The sequence below is a fragment of the Triplophysa rosa genome, linkage group LG4, assembly GCF_024868665.1.
Source record: "Triplophysa rosa linkage group LG4, Trosa_1v2, whole genome shotgun sequence".
Lineage (NCBI taxonomy): Eukaryota > Metazoa > Chordata > Actinopteri > Cypriniformes > Nemacheilidae > Triplophysa > Triplophysa rosa.
The window spans coordinates 3,134,845-3,153,302 of NC_079893.1; the positions used below are offsets into that span (position 1 = coordinate 3,134,845).

At 43.6% G+C, this 18,458-nt stretch overlaps 1 protein-coding gene across 5 annotated transcripts; it reads left to right on the forward strand.

Annotated features, from left to right (window-relative positions):
- The first annotated feature begins 386 nt into the window (after nt 1-386).
- On the forward strand, nt 387-17,934 carry cenpe (centromere protein E). Of its 5 annotated transcripts, none has more exons than XM_057332785.1 (56): nt 387-493; nt 811-917; nt 999-1,088; nt 1,321-1,439; nt 1,576-1,695; nt 1,789-1,870; nt 1,960-2,027; nt 2,117-2,191; nt 2,295-2,346; nt 2,495-2,582; nt 2,675-2,804; nt 2,887-3,006; nt 3,184-3,333; nt 3,423-3,573; nt 3,656-3,743; nt 3,890-4,277; nt 4,374-4,430; nt 5,606-5,794; nt 5,879-5,953; nt 6,466-6,534; nt 6,662-6,793; nt 6,867-7,044; nt 7,600-7,745; nt 7,826-8,098; nt 8,177-8,398; nt 8,484-8,642; nt 8,774-8,983; nt 9,766-9,813; nt 9,900-9,983; nt 10,099-10,362; nt 10,441-10,662; nt 10,736-10,810; nt 10,893-10,967; nt 11,047-11,184; nt 11,328-11,549; nt 12,175-12,372; nt 12,446-12,664; nt 12,742-12,951; nt 13,029-13,184; nt 13,264-13,359; nt 13,462-13,545; nt 13,622-13,738; nt 13,827-14,015; nt 14,444-14,608; nt 14,709-14,789; nt 14,927-15,043; nt 15,127-15,309; nt 15,385-15,600; nt 15,700-15,906; nt 15,976-16,179; nt 16,256-16,393; nt 16,483-16,595; nt 16,673-16,770; nt 16,846-16,957; nt 17,034-17,287; nt 17,662-17,934. In XM_057332785.1, exons 1-56 carry the CDS (start codon nt 438-440, stop codon nt 17,784-17,786), a joined length of 8,004 nt encoding a protein of 2,667 aa, XP_057188768.1. In that variant the 5' UTR covers nt 387-437; the 3' UTR covers nt 17,787-17,934. The 5 variants fall into 5 exon arrangements, with proteins under 5 accessions (XP_057188768.1, XP_057188770.1, XP_057188772.1 ...); XM_057332787.1 differs by having other exon boundaries at nt 14,444-14,599; XM_057332789.1 differs by having other exon boundaries at nt 8,484-8,633.
- The last annotated feature ends 524 nt before the right edge of the window (nt 17,935-18,458 follow it).

Genomic DNA, 18,458 nt, shown 5'->3' on the forward strand with positions numbered 1-18,458 from the left:
AAAAATGCAAACTAATTTAAGCACACTATAAAATGTTTCTTTTCAACGAATTACAATATAAGCTTCTTTTTGAAACGAATGTTCATATGGTTTTAAAAGGTTTGTACGTTACAAAATAATGTTTAGGAATAAATTCAGGATATTTCGGGTACCATACCAACGGGGTTTATTCGGTGAAATCCACTTTTATTGTATTATACTAAATAGTTGCAATTTTAGTAGTGCGTTAGTACAATATTCATAAAGCTAATTAAATAAAGTGCATGGAGCTTTTCAAAGCAGCGTTTGTTATTTTAACGGCGACCAATCACAGCGGCCGTCGCCCTGAGCATGCGCTTGACGGTTCGTCCAATAGAAAGTCGGTTCGAATTTGAAATCTCACGAGCGCTCAGTCAGTCAGTTCGTTGGAAGACAGTTCAGCCTTTAATGGAGCTATCATGATGGAAGAATCCGCTGTAAAAGTGTGTGTTAGGGTCAGACCCCTTATTAAAAGGTAAGCGAAGATTTAAATGTACAGCTCTGAGGGTCACGTTAAGCGAATTAATGATCAGATATATCGTTAGATGGTAATACTGCCGGTGACGTCACGACAACAAAAGTTTTTCTTTTTGTTAAATGTTATATATTTAGTTAACTTCTAGATATGGTTTCTTTAATAAATAAATATTTAAAAATCGGTGTCGATGTAAGTTGCTCGATGTCTGATAGGGCTGTGCCACCATACCAACTCGTTTATTTAAGTTATGTTCCTGTAAAATCGACGACCCGTTTCTGTTTTAAGACCGAGTAATAATGTAATGATGGTTTCAGGGAGGAATGTGAGAGTTCAGAGCCCGTGCAGCTGTTCTGGAGAGCAGACAAACAGATCATCCATCAGCTGGACGATGACGGAAGTCAAGTCAAGAGCTTCAGCTTTGGTCAGTTCTGCTTCAGTTTATCATATACGGAGTGTTAAGAAGTTTTGTATAGCGTTATAACATCGTGACGTGTGTTTTCAGACCGTGTGTTCAGTGCAGAAGAATCCACAGCTCAGCTGTATCAGGACATCGCCAAGCCTCTGGTAGTCTCTGCGGTTCAGGGTTACAATGGTGAGCCAGTGATGACGTCACACCTGCTGGTGGTCACATTGTGTCTATGCAGCTTTTGATGTTGTAATAAAAGTGTATTACTTCAAAGCTGCTTGTGGTGTATCCATTGGAGTTGTGTGATATTTGCTACATGTTAATCTAGATGTCTGACCGTCATAGTTACACTAAAAGCATTATAAACCCTTACCTTATGAATCTACAGTTGAATCCTAATTGCACCGTTTTCTTTCAGGTACAATATTTGCTTATGGACAAACATCTTCTGGAAAGACCTTCACCATGATGGGCAGTGAACATAATCCTGGCGTCATACCTCTGGCCATGGCCGACGTCTTCAAAACGATCAAACATGTAAGTGATGACGCGTCTACCTGGAATGATGACGTTCTATTTGTGTAAATAATTCTGTCTTGAGTTCAGTTGTGTTAGCTATGTTGCAAATGAAGCAAAGTAATGAAGCAAAGTTTCAATTTTTGCATCTGTATAGTGTCCGAAGAAGGAGTTTCTTCTGCGTGTGAGCTACATGGAAATATACAATGAAACAGTCACTGATTTACTCTGTGACAGCTGGAAGAGGAAACCTCTGGAAATCCGTGAAGGAAACTATGTTAGTTGATCTATTTCATCAAGGTTTCTGTCTATGGATGTAAGTGTGTGGATGTTTGAAGTGTCAGCCATTAACTTGCTGATGTGTCAACAGAAAAACGTGTACGTAGCCGATCTCACAGAGGAGCTAGTGACGTCACCAGAACAGGCACTGTCCTGGATCACCAAAGGAGAAAGTAAAGCTATTCTTATATTCTCATTCATTATTTGGCTGATGCTTCAGCGTTATATTTTTCTATACATACTGATCTCTTTACCTAAACAGAAAACCGCCATTATGGAAAAACCAAAATGAACCAGCGCAGCAGCCGATCTCATACAATTTTTCGCATGGTAAGAAGCGTGATGAGCTGGAGTGTTTAATTTTGATCTGATCTTATTATCTCGACTCTCGTAACGTCTTATTGTTTTGTCCGTATTAGATCTTGGAGAGCAGAGAGAGCAGCGATCTGGCATCAGGTGAAAACGCTGATGGAGCCATCATTGTCTCGCACCTGGTAATACACATTGTGTTGATGTTGAAAAAACCTGTGCTGCCTGATTCATAGTCACGTGAGCAAGATTATTGGGTGGTCACGTCTCCCTTTCTTGTGTTTGTAGAATTTGGTGGATCTGGCAGGTGCGGAGCGGGCAAGTCAGACTGGAGCAGAAGGTGAGACTTCCTCTCATTTATTTAATTTAAACATTAAGGCCAAGTTGACATGTGCAGCTGTACTTCATCAAGAATGATATATATTGTAGGTACTCAAACACAAATGACTGGAGATTGTTTTTAGAACCTCATTGTGTTGTGATTCTAGGAGCGCGCTTTAAAGAAGGCTGTAACATTAACCGCAGTTTGTTCACGCTGGGTCAAGTCATCAAGAAATTGTCAGATGAGAGTCAAAAGTGAGTCATGTGCTTATACATATTAGATTGATTCTTAGATTAGTATCAATATTGTAATGTAATTAATTTTTTTTTTTTATTCTGTCCCAAAGGGGCTTCTTGAATTACAGAGACAGCAAACTCACCCGAATCCTGCAGAACTCTTTGGGTGGAAATGCAAAAACGGTCATCATTTGCACGATCACCCCTGTCACTGTTGATGAGACCGTAAGCACTTTACAGGTAAAACAAAAGAGATTTCCTGCACGTTTATAGTTCGTCTCATGATATTTATAGATGGTAACTGATTTTTCCACAATTCAAGTTTGCTAGTGCAGCAAAACGCATGAAGAACGACCCTCATGTCACGGAGGTCTCTGATGAAGGAGCTCTCCTGAGACGATACCGCAATGAGATCGTCGACCTGAAACGACGCCTTCAAGAGGTAAATGCGGTTTTGACATCCACATAATAGGCAAAACTTCAAATCATCATTTGTAACATAGTCACAGTCACAGTTGTCGGTGGCCACATAAATGCGTGTTGGTTTAAAAAAACAGCTTGCTGTGTATTGTGTGTGATAGTTACGACCCACCTCTGATGATGGTTTTCTTCCTGGCAGGTTTCCTCTGTCACTCAAACAACAGCAACTGAGCGCCAGTCGCTGTGTCAGCTGCTCCAGGAGAAAGATCAGCTCCAGAGAGAGCAGGAAGACAGGATTAGGAACTTAACCAAGCTGCTAGTTACTTCAAACGTTGCTCTAGTCCCAAAGGTAACGGATCCCACCAATCTTAAACTGTAGCGCTCACGGCTGGTAAGGTAAGGTGTGTGGATCTCATTGCTTTTCCTTACACTTGTAAGAAGGTCCCTAAACGAAGAGTGACATGGGGCGGGAAACTGCTGAGATCCGCTCATCTCGTGAAAGAAGACCACGGATCTAGCAATATGAGCTTTGCCGAGCCGTACATCAAGAAGAGACGAGCCGACTGCACTCTGCCCGAGGATGGAGACGGTCTGTGATCTTCACAACATATCTTCAGTCACGAGAAGCTTCTAGAAGCAATCGCTCAGTGAGTTTATTGTCTTGTGTTTAGATCTGGATGAGTTTGAATTCACGGCTTTGGAGGAGCACAACATGGACATGGAGACGAACAACATCAATGTCCGCAGCTCCTCAGAGGGGTGAGAACTGAGAGCACATTATGCTCCGGTTGTTGGAGCTAGAAAAAGACTTTTAGGGTTCAAATATGCTTAATTGTCATGGAATTTATCAAAAATATTTTTTTGTTCATTTTGTTTTTTGTTCATTGTTCATTTCCTCTGTTCAGGGGTCATTTCTTTGACTCGCCCCAAGCAAATGAATTGATGTTAAAGGTGGCGTCACTAGAGCGTCAGTTGGAGGCGGAGACTCAGAGCAAACTGACAGCTGAGGAGAGAAGCGCTGAACTTCAGTTGAAGATCTCCGAGCTGGAGAACCGTCTGGAAACTCAAGCCGAGCCATCAGGAGACAAGATCTCCGAGCTGGAGAACCGTCTGGAAACTCAAGCCGAGCCATCAGAAGGCAAGATCTCAGAGCTGGAGGAACAGATGATGGAGCTGCAGCATCGCCTGCAGACAGAGGTTGAGCAGAGACAGACGGCCGAGGAAAAGATCTGCTCGCTGGAGCTGAAGGTGTCCGAGCAGGAGAAACCTTCTGAAGCCTTGACATGCACTGAGGTACATTTCAGCTTCAAATGGTATTCGACTTTCTTGACTTTTTTAGGTTTTGTGTATAATTTAGCAGTTTGTGAGTTGTTTGTTGTGTATGTGCAGATGAAGAGAGATCTGGAGGAAGCCATTCAATTCTGTGAGACTTTAGGGTTTGAAAAGGTGAGTGACAAACAAACGTCTTTTAAAGGTGCGATGAACTGGGCTTGTTTATTGTTTTATACTGTTGTATGAGGTCTAATTATGGCATTCGCGTGGTTTTTACATTCAAAAACATCAAAGAGTAATAGGCTATTTTCTACCTGGGTTTTGAGGCCGGCTCGACAAACGCTCGGTTTGAATGGGCGTTCCGCCATGAAGACTTGGAAGTAAATGCCCACTGCTATGTTTGGATAGCAGTTTGCGTAGTAAACTTAGTTGGAGCCTTCTGTGAATTTGGTTTGAGACATAATGTTAGGTTACACATTCGCCCTATTCGCACAGGATTAGTATTATCTGGGGACGTCATGTGATTTATAAATTACCTCGCCGCATCTGTATTTCATGTGGCACATTCGCACGGGATAAGTGAAGCCTGTGATTTTACTCAAATTTACTGACTTATTTCCCTTATGGATATGACCCAGCACCCGAAATAATACTCGGGGCATATCAAGCGATCTCTAACAAAGCAATAGTGACGCATAGTACAAAAATGTTGTACTCACATAAGATTGCTGCACCATTCCTATCGGATCCAATATTGACGGCACAGCACAGCTTTTTAATTTTAGTCTCACCGCAAATCCATCGTCGACCTGTGTCTTGTTCACAAAGGAATCCGCGGTAATGTTTTACCCACGTGAGCTGGAACCTCTTTAAAAATAAACTTTAACCACGCATTACTAATGTGGGAATCCGAAGGAAGGTTATGCAGCGACTGTGTTCTTCCACAACCAGGCACTGCACAATATTTAGCGATCTTTAACGGCATGTTTATTGCTTGCTCGCTCTATCTGGTTCCACGCAACTTGCGTTACTTCAGTACTGTCATGCGCGATCCAGTGGGCGGGGCTAGAGAAGTAGTCGTTGATATTCTTCTGTGGAGGCGGTGTTCAACCTATCATAGGTGCATTCCAAGACCTGGCGTTCGCTGAGCCTGGTGTCAATAACAGATGTAATTTCAGTAACAAGGGCGTTTTCAGCTCTGACACTTACAGGATGTACGCTTGAATACGATTCCCTCTTATAAAACAAAAGCTCGGGTTAAAAGTGAGGTCTTAATTCATGACACCTTTAACTTGTCAAGCAGAGTTGTGTTTTAAAAGCTGTTCATGTAATGATCGTTGATTTTAAAGGATGGCGTCATCGCCGAGCGCGATCTCGCAAAACACATGCTGGAGATCGTGACTAAAGACCTGGAAAGTCTGAAGGCAGAGAAGGAATCGCTGCAGAAAGATAAAGACGCTCTACAGAAGGACATTGAGGAGAGGCGGGACGCTGAGGAGTTTGAGAAACTGGAACAGGAGAGCAAGAAAGAATACGAGGTGATGAGAGAACGACGCACTGATGCGACTTGTTTACGTACACAGAGGTGATGTGATCTCACATTTTTATTTCTATACACACAGAGAGAGTTGGAGGCAGAAATCAGCCGACTGCAGGAAGCTTCAAAACAATCGGAAGACATCATCCAAAAGCTTCAGGTCAGTTTACATTCACTTTCTAATGTGGATTCACTTCGTCCTGCATGTGGAGAAGATTTAAAGGGATACTTCACCCAAAAATGGAAATTCTGTCATCATTTACTCGCCTTCGAGTTGTTCCAAATCTGTATAAATGTCTTTGTTTTGATGAACACAGAGAAAGATATTTGGAAGAATGCTTATAACCAAACCGATCTTGCCCCCCATTGACTCCCATAGTAGGAAAATGACTTTATCATGTTTTTTGTTCTGTTGAACACAAAAGAAGATATTTTGAAGAATGTAGGACAGCAAACAGTTCTGGGGCACTTTTGACTTCCATTGGATTTTCTCCTACTATGGGAGTCAATGGGGGTCAAAAGCTGTCTGGTTATAAGCATTCTTCCAAATATCTTTCTCTGTTCATCAGAACAAAGAAATTTATACAGATTTGGGACAACTAGAGAGTGAGTAAATGACAGAATTTTCATTTTTGGGTGAACTGTCCCCTTAACGTCTCTCTTTTTCCTCAGGCTGATCTGCTTAAAATGTCCTCAGAGCTCAAGAATAAATCAGACCTCACGTCTGAACTGCAGACTTTGGTATGTCAATACACCGCTAATGACAAACATTTGCGGTTTGATGCTAACTAAAGAGAAGATTTTCAATTAGCTTGATTTCTATTGGATTTCAATGCTAAAGCGTCTCATTTGCTGCTTGATTCTGTAGAACGACAAGGATCTTGTGAAGGAAGTGACACAGCTGCGGCGCTCATTGGACGATGCTGAGTGTCTCAGTTTGGAGACCAAGAAAGAGTGGGCGTTCCTGCGCAGCGAGAACATCTCCCTTAAAGAAAGAGATGTGAGTATAGTTCTGCATCTCGCAAAGAATATGCACGTGCAGATTGTGTCATCTGACTGTGTGCTTACCTCAGGCAATGCTGACCGCAGACCAAGAGAAGATGGAGACGGATGTGAAGAGTCTGCAAGAAAAGCTGGAGCATGAGACGGCTCGCTTCAGAAAAATGCAAACCGATCTTCAGAAAGAACTGATGGGTGCGTTCGATGAGAACACCAAACTGACGGCGGTGCTGGATGGAAAGGTCCCAAAAAGTAGGTCCTGCACTGTTGGCAAATGGCAATTTTATGTTGAGGAAATACATTTTTACATCAAAGGGGCAGTTCATCCAAAAATGAAAATGCTGTCATCATTTACTCACGCTCATGTAATTTCATACCTGTATAAATTACTTTGTTCCGATGAACACAACGAAAGATATTTGGAAGAACGTTAGTCATTTTCAGTTCCTGGGACATCGTTGACTACCATAGTAGGAAGAATTAAATGGTAGTCAACGGTGCCTGAGAACTCTTTGTTTTCCTAAATTCTTCAAAATATCTCAGTATGTGTTCATCAGTAGGAAAAGAAATATTGTATTATCTTGTTCCATGGTAGTCAATGATGTCCGAGAACTGAAAATTGCTAACATTCTTCCAAATATCTTTCCCTGTGTTCATTGGAACAAAGACATTTATACAGGTTTGAAACAACCCGAGGGTGAGTAAATGATGACAGATTTTTCATTTTTGGATGAACTATCCCTTTAACAAGAAGGTTAAAGAAAGTTAAGAAAGTAAATGTTATGTTACTGTTTTTTCTCACCACAGATCTGACAGATAATATTGTGTTAGAGAAAACGGTTTCTGAGCTGCGTTTACAGCTTGATCAGAGCCACGAGCTGGAGAAAAGTCTACAGACCAAGATGGACGAGTTAGAGACACTTCCTGTTAAAGTGGATGAGTTACTAAAACAGGTCAGAGAAACCGAATCATGACTTCGCGTCACATTGACCCCGAGACGTCTTTTAAGTGATGTTCTGATGTTCTGTTTCAGGTATGTGTTCTGACAGAGGAGCTGAGCTCTGTGAAACGGGAGAAAGAAGCCGTTCAATCCAACTTAGATGAAGATGACGAGAAACTGAAGGACGCTCAAGAGCAGCTGCTGAAGATGGAGAGCGATCTGGTGGACGCTCAGCTGAAGGAACACGAGCTCACTCAAGAGCTCACAGAGACGTCACAGCAGCTCCAGACGATCCAGACTAATCTTCAGAACATCACGCAGGAGAACAGCTCGCTCCTCCGATCTCTAGAGGAAGTCACACAGAAGGTATGTTTACGTGTTTACACAGCACATCTCAACCTTGAGTATGAAGATTTTGTTCAACCGAATTTGATCATATTTCAGTCGCTCCAGTTGGGTGAAGAACTCGAAGGTGTTTGTGCTGAAAGAGACCACCTTCAGTCTAACACGACGGAGGATGTTCAGACGAATCCAGATGAGATTGAGAATCTGCGTCTGGCCATCGGTTCGATTACTGAAGAGAGAGACCAGCTGCAGGAGATAGTACAGGTTTTGAGAGAAGAGAGAGACCAGCTGAAGAGTGACGTGGAGGAGAACGTTGAGATGGTGAGAGCTCATTCCCGTCACCACGTTTGTCATGAACGCCGCAGTGGCCGGTTACAAACACCGTTTTATGATTTACTCCCTACAGATGATCGAGTCTCAAGCAGAACTCAGAGACACTCAAGAGAAGGTGAAAGAACTTCAAGGGAAAATACTCGACCTGGAATCATCCAGCGGACAGATGGATGACCAACGTGAGCAGGACAACTGTGAGGATGGACAGCTGGATGATGATCAGGTAGGGCTGGTATGTGTAGTCAAAGTTATAGAAACAATCTTTGGTAAATGAAACAAAAAACGTTCTGCATTATAATCAGATGTTTCCAGTGTAAGGTTGAGATGCACAGTTTTCTGAAGATAATGTTTGTTTAACTGCAGATCAGACAGCTGGAGGAGAGGTTCAGCGCTGTTGCTGGTGAGGAGGACCGTCTGATGTCTGACAGGTCTGAATGTCATGAAGCTTTAGAAAAGATCCAGGTGAACATCACGTCTTTAACGGAGGAGAGAGATCAGCTTCAGAAGAGAGTAGAGGAGCTTGAGAACGACAACATCCAGCTGAAGAAACATCTGGAGGAGAATGCTGAGAGAGTAAGAAATCCCAAAGTCCCAATGTCCTTTCTCTTGTCTTCCATTGAAAATGTTTACATGGAGTCAATCAACAGATGACTGACTCTGATAGTTACTCTGAATGTTAAACTGAGATATGACAAGGTATTTAAAAATAAAATGCACACCGCAGCTTGTCAAAAATGTTGATGCTACCAGTCTTCGAAATTTAAGCTATAACTGTCTGGTCCATTGTGTGAAAGTGAAGCCATGTTTCATGTGTTTAAAGGGATACTTCACCCCAAAATGAAAATTCTGTCATCATTTACTCACTTTCGAGTTGTTCCAAATCTGTACAATTGTCTTTGTTTTGATGAACACAGAGAAAGGTATTTGGAAGAATGCTTGTAACCAGACAGATTTTGCCCCCCATTGACTCCCATCGTAGGAAAAAAAACAATGGTAGTCAAAAGTGCCCCAGAACTGTTTGCTGTCCTACATTATTCGAATGTCGTCTTTTGTGTTCACCAGAACAAAAAAACAATAAAGTAATTTTTCCTACTATGGGAGTCAATGGGGGGCAAAATCTGTCTGGTTATAAGCATTCTTCCAAATATCTTTCTCTGTGTTCATCAGAACAAAGACATTTATACAGATTTGGCACAACTCGTAGGTGAGTAAATGATGACAGAAATGTCATTTTTTGAAGTATCCCTTTAATGAAACAAGAATATTCTGGGTAATTTACTTATCTGACGTCAGTCTGCATAAACATGAAATGTGTTCACAGTAATAATGCAGTTTCTATTTGAAATGAATCGCAGGAACATCAGCACGGATCCAGTGAGGAGAACGTCGCTGAACTTCAACAGGTTTGTGATCATGACTTCATTATTTCTCTTGTGTGTGATTTTGTGTGTTTGTATGTTTCATCTCCCTGATGTTGTTTTCTCTTCAGATCGAGACACTAAAGAGCGAGATTGAGACGTTGACAGAGGAGAGAAATCAGCTGACGTTAAACCTTCAGGAAACATCTCAACAGGTGGAGCACAGATGGAAAATGAACCTGGATTTTATGCTTTTGTGATCTGTCTGGGGTCCGTCTTCTAGTATCGCTGAGACTCGTCTTATAATAGTTTTCTGTTGTTCTGGTTCAGGTGTGTGCTCTGACAGAGGAGCTGAAACGGGAGAAAGAAGCTTTGATGTCTTTTCAGTCCAGATCAAATGAAGATGATGAGAAACTGAAGGACGCTCAAGAGCAGCTGCTGAAGATGGAGAGCGATCTGGCGGACGCTCAGCTGAAGGAACACGAGCTCACTCAAGAGCTCACAGAGACGTCACAGCAGCTCCAGACGATCCAGACTAATCTTCAGCAGGAGAACAGCTCGCTCCTCCGATCTCTAGAGGAAGTCACACAGAAGGTATGTTTACGTGTTTACACACCACATCTCAACCTTGAGTATGAAGATTTTGTTCAACCGAATTTGATCATATTTCAGTCGCTCCAGTTGGGTGAAGAACTCGAAGGTGTTTGTGCTGAAAGAGACCACCTTCAGTCTAACACGACGGAGGATGTTCAGACGAATCCAGATGAGATTGAGAATCTGCGTCTCGCAATCGGTTCGATTACTGAAGAGAGAGACCAGCTGCAGGAGATAGTACAGGTTTTGAGAGAAGAGAGAGACCAGCTGAAGAGTGACGTGGAGGAGAGCAATGGCCTGGTAAGTCCTGAATTCAGACTTTGTAGATGTGAATAAACCGTAGGATGTGTGTATAAAAGATGTGATTCATCAGCTTCTGCAGGTACAGCAGGAGAACGCAGGTCCACAGCTACAAACCGACATCACACAACATGAAGAACTCATGAAGGTACGTCTGATCTAATGTTCACCTGCGTCTAAGCTTACCTAAAACAGATGTGTTTTCATATATGACATTCATCTCTCACCAGCTGAAGGAGGAGCTGGATGCTGCCATCGAGGAGAAGAACCAGCTGAAGGCTGATATACAGGAGAATGTGGAAATGGTGAGATTGCCTTAAATGTTTCTTTTATGAAGAGACCAACATCTGTGCACATACATTTATTAATATTATTCAAACACAGATGATTGAGAATCAAGATGAGTTGAGAGGCGCTCTGGAGAAAGTGAAGGATCTGGAGAAGACCGTCTTGGAACTGGAGTCCAAACTCCAGACGTCTGAACAGGCATCAGGACAGCAGATCCATGAGCCTCAGGAGCAGGTATCGCACCGCTACATTATTGACACATTATTGGCATGAGTTGTTCATGAAGTGTGTCAGCGTTTCGCTCGTTGCGTGGTTTGATCTGGATTCAGAGGTAGTGTTGTAAACGTAACTGTGAGAAATGATTCGGATCGGCACAGATGTTGCAGCTGAGAGACGAGCTGGAGAGAGTTTGTTCGGAGCGGGAGCATCTGCTGTCCGCGAGGAATATGCGCTCACTCGATGAGTCTGAGATGGTGGAGAAGATGAAGAGTAACATCAACTCTCTAACGGAGGAGAGAGACCAGCTGCAGGAGATACTGAAAGGTCTCAGGGAGGAGATGGAAGAGCTGAAGAGAGACCAGCAGGAGAAACAAGAGATGGTAAGAGACTTTTTTTACTCCGCGTCCAGCTGTGTTGAACTGTGAACTACTTGAATATTCAAGATTATTTCCAGCCTGATGTCTGTCTGCGGCTATGTCCATCATATAAATAAAAGTCAAGCAAATGACGTGAGCGCCGCTGCTTTACTCCTATTGGAAGTCGCTCCTGAAAGTCGCTCATCATTTGCATAAAGTTGAGCAATTCTCAACATTGTTGCGCCGCTAGACACGCCCACTTCCTGGCGCCAACGGTCACTGTCGCTCGTGTCCCTGGAAGTCGCCGGCTCTCCATTGAAATGAATGACATCAAGTCGCTTTGTCGCTAGGTGTTGCTGGCGTTGTGAAGGCACAGTAATAATCTATGAAAATAAAAAAGCTTACAATTAACAAGTTGACAATAACGGAGTTGACCTTTTTTATTTTGTGTTGCAACTCTGTATGCTAACCTCACACCAGGTAGCACATGACATGTCTAAATACAGAATTTTATGGATTTATTTTCATAATTTTCTCTTTTTTTTAACCAAATGAGAGCAATTTCACAATAACAGATTTGAAAAATTATTTTTTCACAAAATGTACCCCCAATTCTAGACTATTTTGTTCATTCTCTGACCCCTAACAGATGTTACAGTTCTCAGAGAAGCTTCAGTCTGCTGCTGCTGAAAGAGACGAGCTCTCATCTGAGAGGACCAGACACGAGGAAGAGATGGAGCGATTGAGATCCGTAACCGTGGCGAGAGATCAGCTCCTGGAGACTCTACAGACACTTACTGAAGAACGAGATCAGCTCAAGAGAGACCAACAGCAACAAGACCAGATGGTGAGACTTCACTTCAGTACGGTTTTCTGTCTAAATAAATGCAAAGTTAAACATAACAATACATGTTTTACAGCTGGTCGAGTTAAGAGAGCAGCTCCAGGCGGCTTCTGTTGAGAGAGACCATCTCCTGTCAGAGAAGACCAACAGCGTTCTGGAGAGAACGACTCTAAAAGAGATGCAGACAGGTCTTGCCTCGGTCACCGAGGAGAAAGAACAGCTCATGGAGATCCTGCAGAGCAACAGAGAGGAGAAGAACCTGCTGAGAAAAGACCTGGAGGAGAAGGATGAGCTTGTAAGTTTTCGTGCAGGTTCTTGTTTCAGGATCTTTGGAGCAGTCAGACACTAATGTTTTTTCATCATCGCCTTCAGGTGGCGGAGCTTCAGTCCACCTGTGCTGAGAAAGAGCAGCTGCTCTCCGAGAGGAGCAGAGAACTTCAGTATAAAACATCTGAGATCAAAGCAGCCGAAGACAACGTCTCCGCTCTTACCGAGGAGAAAGGCCAGCTCATGCGGGTGCTGCAGGGGGTTCGAGAGGAGAGAGACCAGCTGAAGAGAGAGCGACTGGAAAAGAGCGAGACTGTAAGCGAGGGTTCATGCTCATCGCTCGGATCATCGTTTAGGTCTGTCAGCTGAATGTTTCTCCACTCCCTTCACAGATGTTGAAGCTGAGACAGGAGGTGATGTCCACGTGTGCTGAGAGAGACCAACTTCTAGCCGAGAAACGGAAGTGGGACCCATCCAGCGCATGCTCAAGTATGATGTCATCATCCGAGGGAGGAGACCTCCAGGAGATTCTGCAGGGTGTGCGAGAGGTAAAGAACCACAGTGAAGGACTAAAATCACACGACCTTACAAAACACTGTATGTCTTACCGAGGACATATCTCCTCAGCTTATCCAGGGTCAAGGGGAGCTGAAACAGAAGAAACATCTGGTGTCAGATCAGTCGAGTCCTGCAGACAAACAGAATCCAGCTCAGATCCAGCAGGTGTGCAAGACTCCTTCCCATTCATCCAACACGACTTACAAATTAGATTTTATTTAACAGCATTTAAGTCATGTTGACGTATGTTTTCTTATGAATCCTCAGATTCAAGCTCTCAGTGAAGAGATGGAGGCCTTGAGAAACGAGAGGGTGGTTCTCCGGAGAGACCTTCAGGAGTCTGCCGAGATCGTAAGCGTTCTTGCTGTCACTCTGTGATTTGAGATCCACAGAACTCATTTGACCTACTGTTTGTTTTTACTTGCAGTCCAAAACATATCAGGAGTTACTTCATGTTACTAAAGAGGAATTGAAGCAACAGCAGAAAGAGAATGCTGATGTCATCGCGCGGAGCGCTGAGGAAGAGTCTCGACTCCAGCAACAGGTGAGTGCGGTTAAAGATTATTTTTGCTCAACAACTTATTTAAAAGGTCACCGTTAAGAATCTAACTCTGTTTTTTGTTTGCTGTCAGTTGAGTCAGATGGATGAAGATCTTGTGGCTTTGAGGACCGTAAGAGACCAACACAAAACAGACATCCAGAACCTCCAGTCACAGCTTACCTCGCTCACGAAACACAAGGACGAGCTCCAGGAAACACTGGAGAGAGCGCGAGAGGAGAGCGAGCAGCTGAGACGCGATCTTCAGCAGAGTGAGCTGATGGTAGGAACCTTAAGGCTGAAGTATAGTTCCCCTGTTACGCGTATGCGAGGGACAGCGAACGCAAATGTGACGCAAATTTCGTCATCAGAATAGTACGTGCACCACCGGAATTTTGTTACCTCGCGAACGCAGTACCATCAGGTGGCAACAGTCTCCTGGGAGCATCGATTCAAGGTAGCAGAAGAAAACTTGACCCCTGTAGGCCTGGAGGGGTTTTGCAATATGTTGCAATGCATATGCGTCAAAACCTGTGTACGTTTATGAGTCGAAGGTAGTATTCTTTGCAAGGCTGTGCGTTCGGCTGTATGCGTACGCTTAAAAAAATAAATAAAATGAAGTATGCCACAGGCTTTAGACCTCTCCAAATGTTCGAGGCGTGTCACACTGGCAGCAGAACATCTTTAAGCTAAAGATGTTTGTTGTTTCAGAGAACACAACTGTCTGATGAGCTGGAGTCTCGTGGAGACCTGAAGGAGCAGCTGGAGAACGAGAAGACTCGTGCCGAGCAGACCCTCGAGTCTTTGAGAGAAATCAAAGAGGACAGAGATCAACTGAAACGAGAGATGGAGCAGAAGATGGAACAGGTACAAAATGTAACAGGAAAACTGTAGTGTAGTAAACATCACTCCTTGTCAAAGAAGTTTGATCCTGGATCGGTCTGACAGCCAAATTGATGTTGTGTTCTTACCACAGCTGACACACATTGAGTCACGAGCAGGAGAACTAGAAAAACAGAAGATTCTTCTGGAGTCTGAGGTTCATTCTCTGAGTCAGGTGTGTGCGCTCCTCTCATTTGTGATGTAAGGGGTTCGAGAGGCTATTGTTCCTTTCATCTGTGGCTATAACAGTGCTTATTACGTTTATAGAATGTTTACTACGAAGTTTATAAAGCGAAAACATGTTTCCTTCAGTCTCTCACAGAGGTGAACTGCAGCGTATCTTCCGGAACGGATCACAGTACCCTGCAGTCCCAGCAGAGATCTGCAGAAATGATCGCTGAGATCGATGCGTCTCATGAGAAGCTGCAGGTGAGCGCTGATGTTCACATTTGTGACTTTCTCACGAGATTGTTTGATTCTCACGAGAGATTCGTTCTTTTCCTCCTATAAAGGTGGCCTTCAGAAAGCTCCAGGACATTGTTGACCACCCGTCTGATTCTTTAGCTGATGTCAACCGTGCTGAATGGACCGTCATCTACCAGCTGCTAGCCTTTATCCCGAAGTCTCAGAGAAGCGTCCACGGCGAGCTCACTTTGCGAACAACACAACTGAACCACGTTCTTCTCAAGACGGCGGTAAGTCTTGATGCTCTGATTTTCAGCTCATCGTTGAGAATCTGAGAGTTGCTAACTGAGGGAGAAACTTTACAGGAGACGTTCAAGAGACTTGCGGAGCGCTACAAGACTCACTTTGAGACGGAGATGCAGCGTGATGTGGCATCATTTGAGGAGGGCAGAATGCAGGACCTGCTCGTAATCACGACTCGGGATCCGTCGCAGTCTTTCAGAATGCTCCAGAGGGATTTCCAGCAGGTCTGGGATCAGAGATTGTCGCATCTGTTGGAAAGGCGTGGACAGTATCTGCAGGTATGATCAATGATGCGGCTTTTCTGTAGGTTCAGGTGGCTCTAGAGTTTTTTTAGATCCTCTGTCTGCTGCTGACGTTTTTCTGTTGCTCTTCCTCAGAAAGTGGAGAGCGTTGTTAAGCTTCTGGAGGACGGTTTGGCCCAACACATAGCGGCTGTGTCAGAGGAACGCCAGGAGAGATCTCAAGGTGTCGAGGAGCTCAACCGCCTCCTCGGATCTCCAGACACCAGCACCATCATACAGCTGCTCGAGAGACGGGCTGTTCTCCGCACAAAAGCGACCGAGCATCTGAGATCTCATCGTGCGGTGAGCGAAAATCGCGACTGTTCTATTCATTCAGTTCTACAGCTCTTTCTAACCAGCTCTCTCTAACAGGATCTGCTTGATCAATGTCACGCTGAGATCTCTCTCCTCAAATCCAACTCGGCCGAGTCTGAGCGGCGCTTGAAAGAGCAAAGGAGAGAAACACTAACTCTACTTCGAACCCCAGATGAGATCCAGCCTAAAACTGAGGCGGAACTTCTGCAGGACAATCAGCGTCTGACTCTACAGCTGCAGCAGACGAAGAGAGAGATGGAGGTAAGAGCTCCTGATCTCTGAAGAGTGCGAATGTGTGTTTGAGCGTTTCATTTTATTGAAATGATATGTGTGGCAGGTGATTCAAAGGCAGATGAAGGATTTCAAGAGCCAGGCTGATGCCTCAAACCAGAAACGCCTTCAGGAACTAAGTGGCGAGCTCAAAGAGAAGGAAGTCCTCATCCAGAAATTAAAAGCCAAACTTAAAGAGGCAGAGGTTTGTTAACAGGCGGCGGCATTCTCCACCCTAGTTTGTTTCTTATAGGTCAGGTGTTAGCAGTAAGACTCTCCAATTCTGTCCTGCAGGCGCTCGCTAAGAAAGACATGACACCTGCTGCTGTCCAACTGGAGTCCTTGAAGGACAAACTCGTTAAAATGGAGCTGGATCACATCGCCGTCACCACATCCCGTGATAAGGAGTGAGTTCAGTCTACATGAACACACACTGTATATACACTTCTGAGCATGTGCGAGTGTGAATTTGTGATGTTTTTAGACTGGGACAAATGAGCTCCATGCTGGAGCACCGAGCAGAGGTCATTCGCAAGCTGAAAGAGACGCTCAGGAAAATCCAACAGGACGACGAGCAGTCATGTGAGTATTAGAGGCGAGAGCGTCTTCACAGGCATCTTCCGAACATCACGATAACTGCTTGCTTGTCTTCTACAGTCTTGGTCGGAGATGAGCCGGATCTTCATTTGGCCAATAACACGCGAGCCATCACGTCTCTCAAAGAAAAGATGCTTGATGAGATGCAGAAGAAAACCGCTCATTTCGAGAGGTAAACGGATCTGTTTATATATTATTGTGGCTTCCCTTCAATTTCCTGACATCTAACTGTTGCTCTTCACCCGCAGTATTGTGAGTAAACAACAGGACGAGATCATGAAATGGAAGCGCAGAGCTTATAAAATGAAGGGGAGTAAGAGAGACGGTCCGTGCACGCCGACCAAACGCCAGGCGCCCCTCACGGAAACCGAAGTTAACTCTCCAAACAAGATGTTTGAAGACTCTCCAAAGAGAACGCTCTTTGAAGTGCGCTCTACTACTCCTGTCTCGCTCAACTGCCCCACGCGCTTCTTTGACAACTCCGCCCTCGGGACTGTACCAGGTACGTCGAGTCTGAATATTTGGACTTCATGTGTCTCTGACGTCAGTCATAATTAATGTGTTTATATTAGAGGTGTCGTATTTGCCAACTGAGCCTGTCGAGGAGTTTACAGACAGCAAGGAAGAGGGTAACGTTTGTGTGTTCTGGTGTTTGACACACTCGAGTACAGCAGAACGGTTCACATTGCTTTTAGAGGGTCATGGTGTTTTTAAGGTTTCTTTGGGTGTGTTTGCACCGTGGTTACACTGGATATGTTCACTAGGTTTCATGCTGCGTTCTGCTCCTCTGGTCGGTCTGAAATTTTATTTGCAAATGTAGGAATTTATTTTATTGTTGGATATTTGGATTTTTATGTTTGTCTGTTTTGGTTTCAGACTGTAGCTCCAGCACGGCCGCTGCTTCAGGTGGAGCTCAAGGAGCTGACTGGTGGCAAATTCCTAACGCTTCTCCTGCCAAGCCCAGTGCTAGCGGCAACGCTAACGGATGCCCGACACAGTGAACACTTCCTGTACACATATGTGCTCAACATAACTCGATGTGAATACACTGCCAAACTAAACGTGCTCAGTTTTATCTTATGTTGGATTTACTTTCTTTGTGATGTGTTTTATGTCAAGGTTTTTATGTAAATAAACGCATTATTTTAAACCGTATTAACTCCATTTTGTGGTGGTTTGTGTTGAATGCTTTAGATACAGATAGTGGTAATTAAGTTAATTTTAAGAATTGTGTGAAAGAAACCTTAAAATTCAAAGTTGCATTGATACTAGGCAGAGATAAGTCTGTTATGTTGTACTGTGTCAAATTATTGGATACATCTACGGTTGCCAGATCTGCGTGACGAAACCAGTCCATGTACCTACCTAACTCCCATATTTAAACTATTTTACGGTCACTTCTAAATGATACACATTCTTTTAAGTAAATGTATAGCAGTAATTATAAAAACATACAAATTTTGTTTTGCCTAAAGAATTACAGCTGATAAGAAAAATACATCTATTTTTAAAACTAGCCTAATTCAGTGAGAAAACCATGGACCTGGCAACCCTGCGTTTAAAAGAGTGGTTTGCTTAGCTCCCCCTCCTGGTACGTGACAAGAAATGCAAAAATTATACATGATTATAATTTACAAATGCAATATTCCATATAAATGCATATATTTACAGTG

Excerpts from the sequence above, each read along its gene's own strand:
- cenpe (XM_057332785.1), top strand. The coding sequence starts at position 438 with ATGATGGAAGAATCCGCTGTAAAAGTGTGTGTTAGGGTCAGACCCCTT. Across the intron at positions 494-810 it reads GTCAGACCCCTTATTAAAAG|GGAGGAATGTGAGAGTTCAG; the intron begins GTAAGCGAAGAT and ends TGATGGTTTCAG. Across the intron at positions 5,954-6,465 it reads ACATCATCCAAAAGCTTCAG|GCTGATCTGCTTAAAATGTC; the intron begins GTCAGTTTACAT and ends CTTTTTCCTCAG.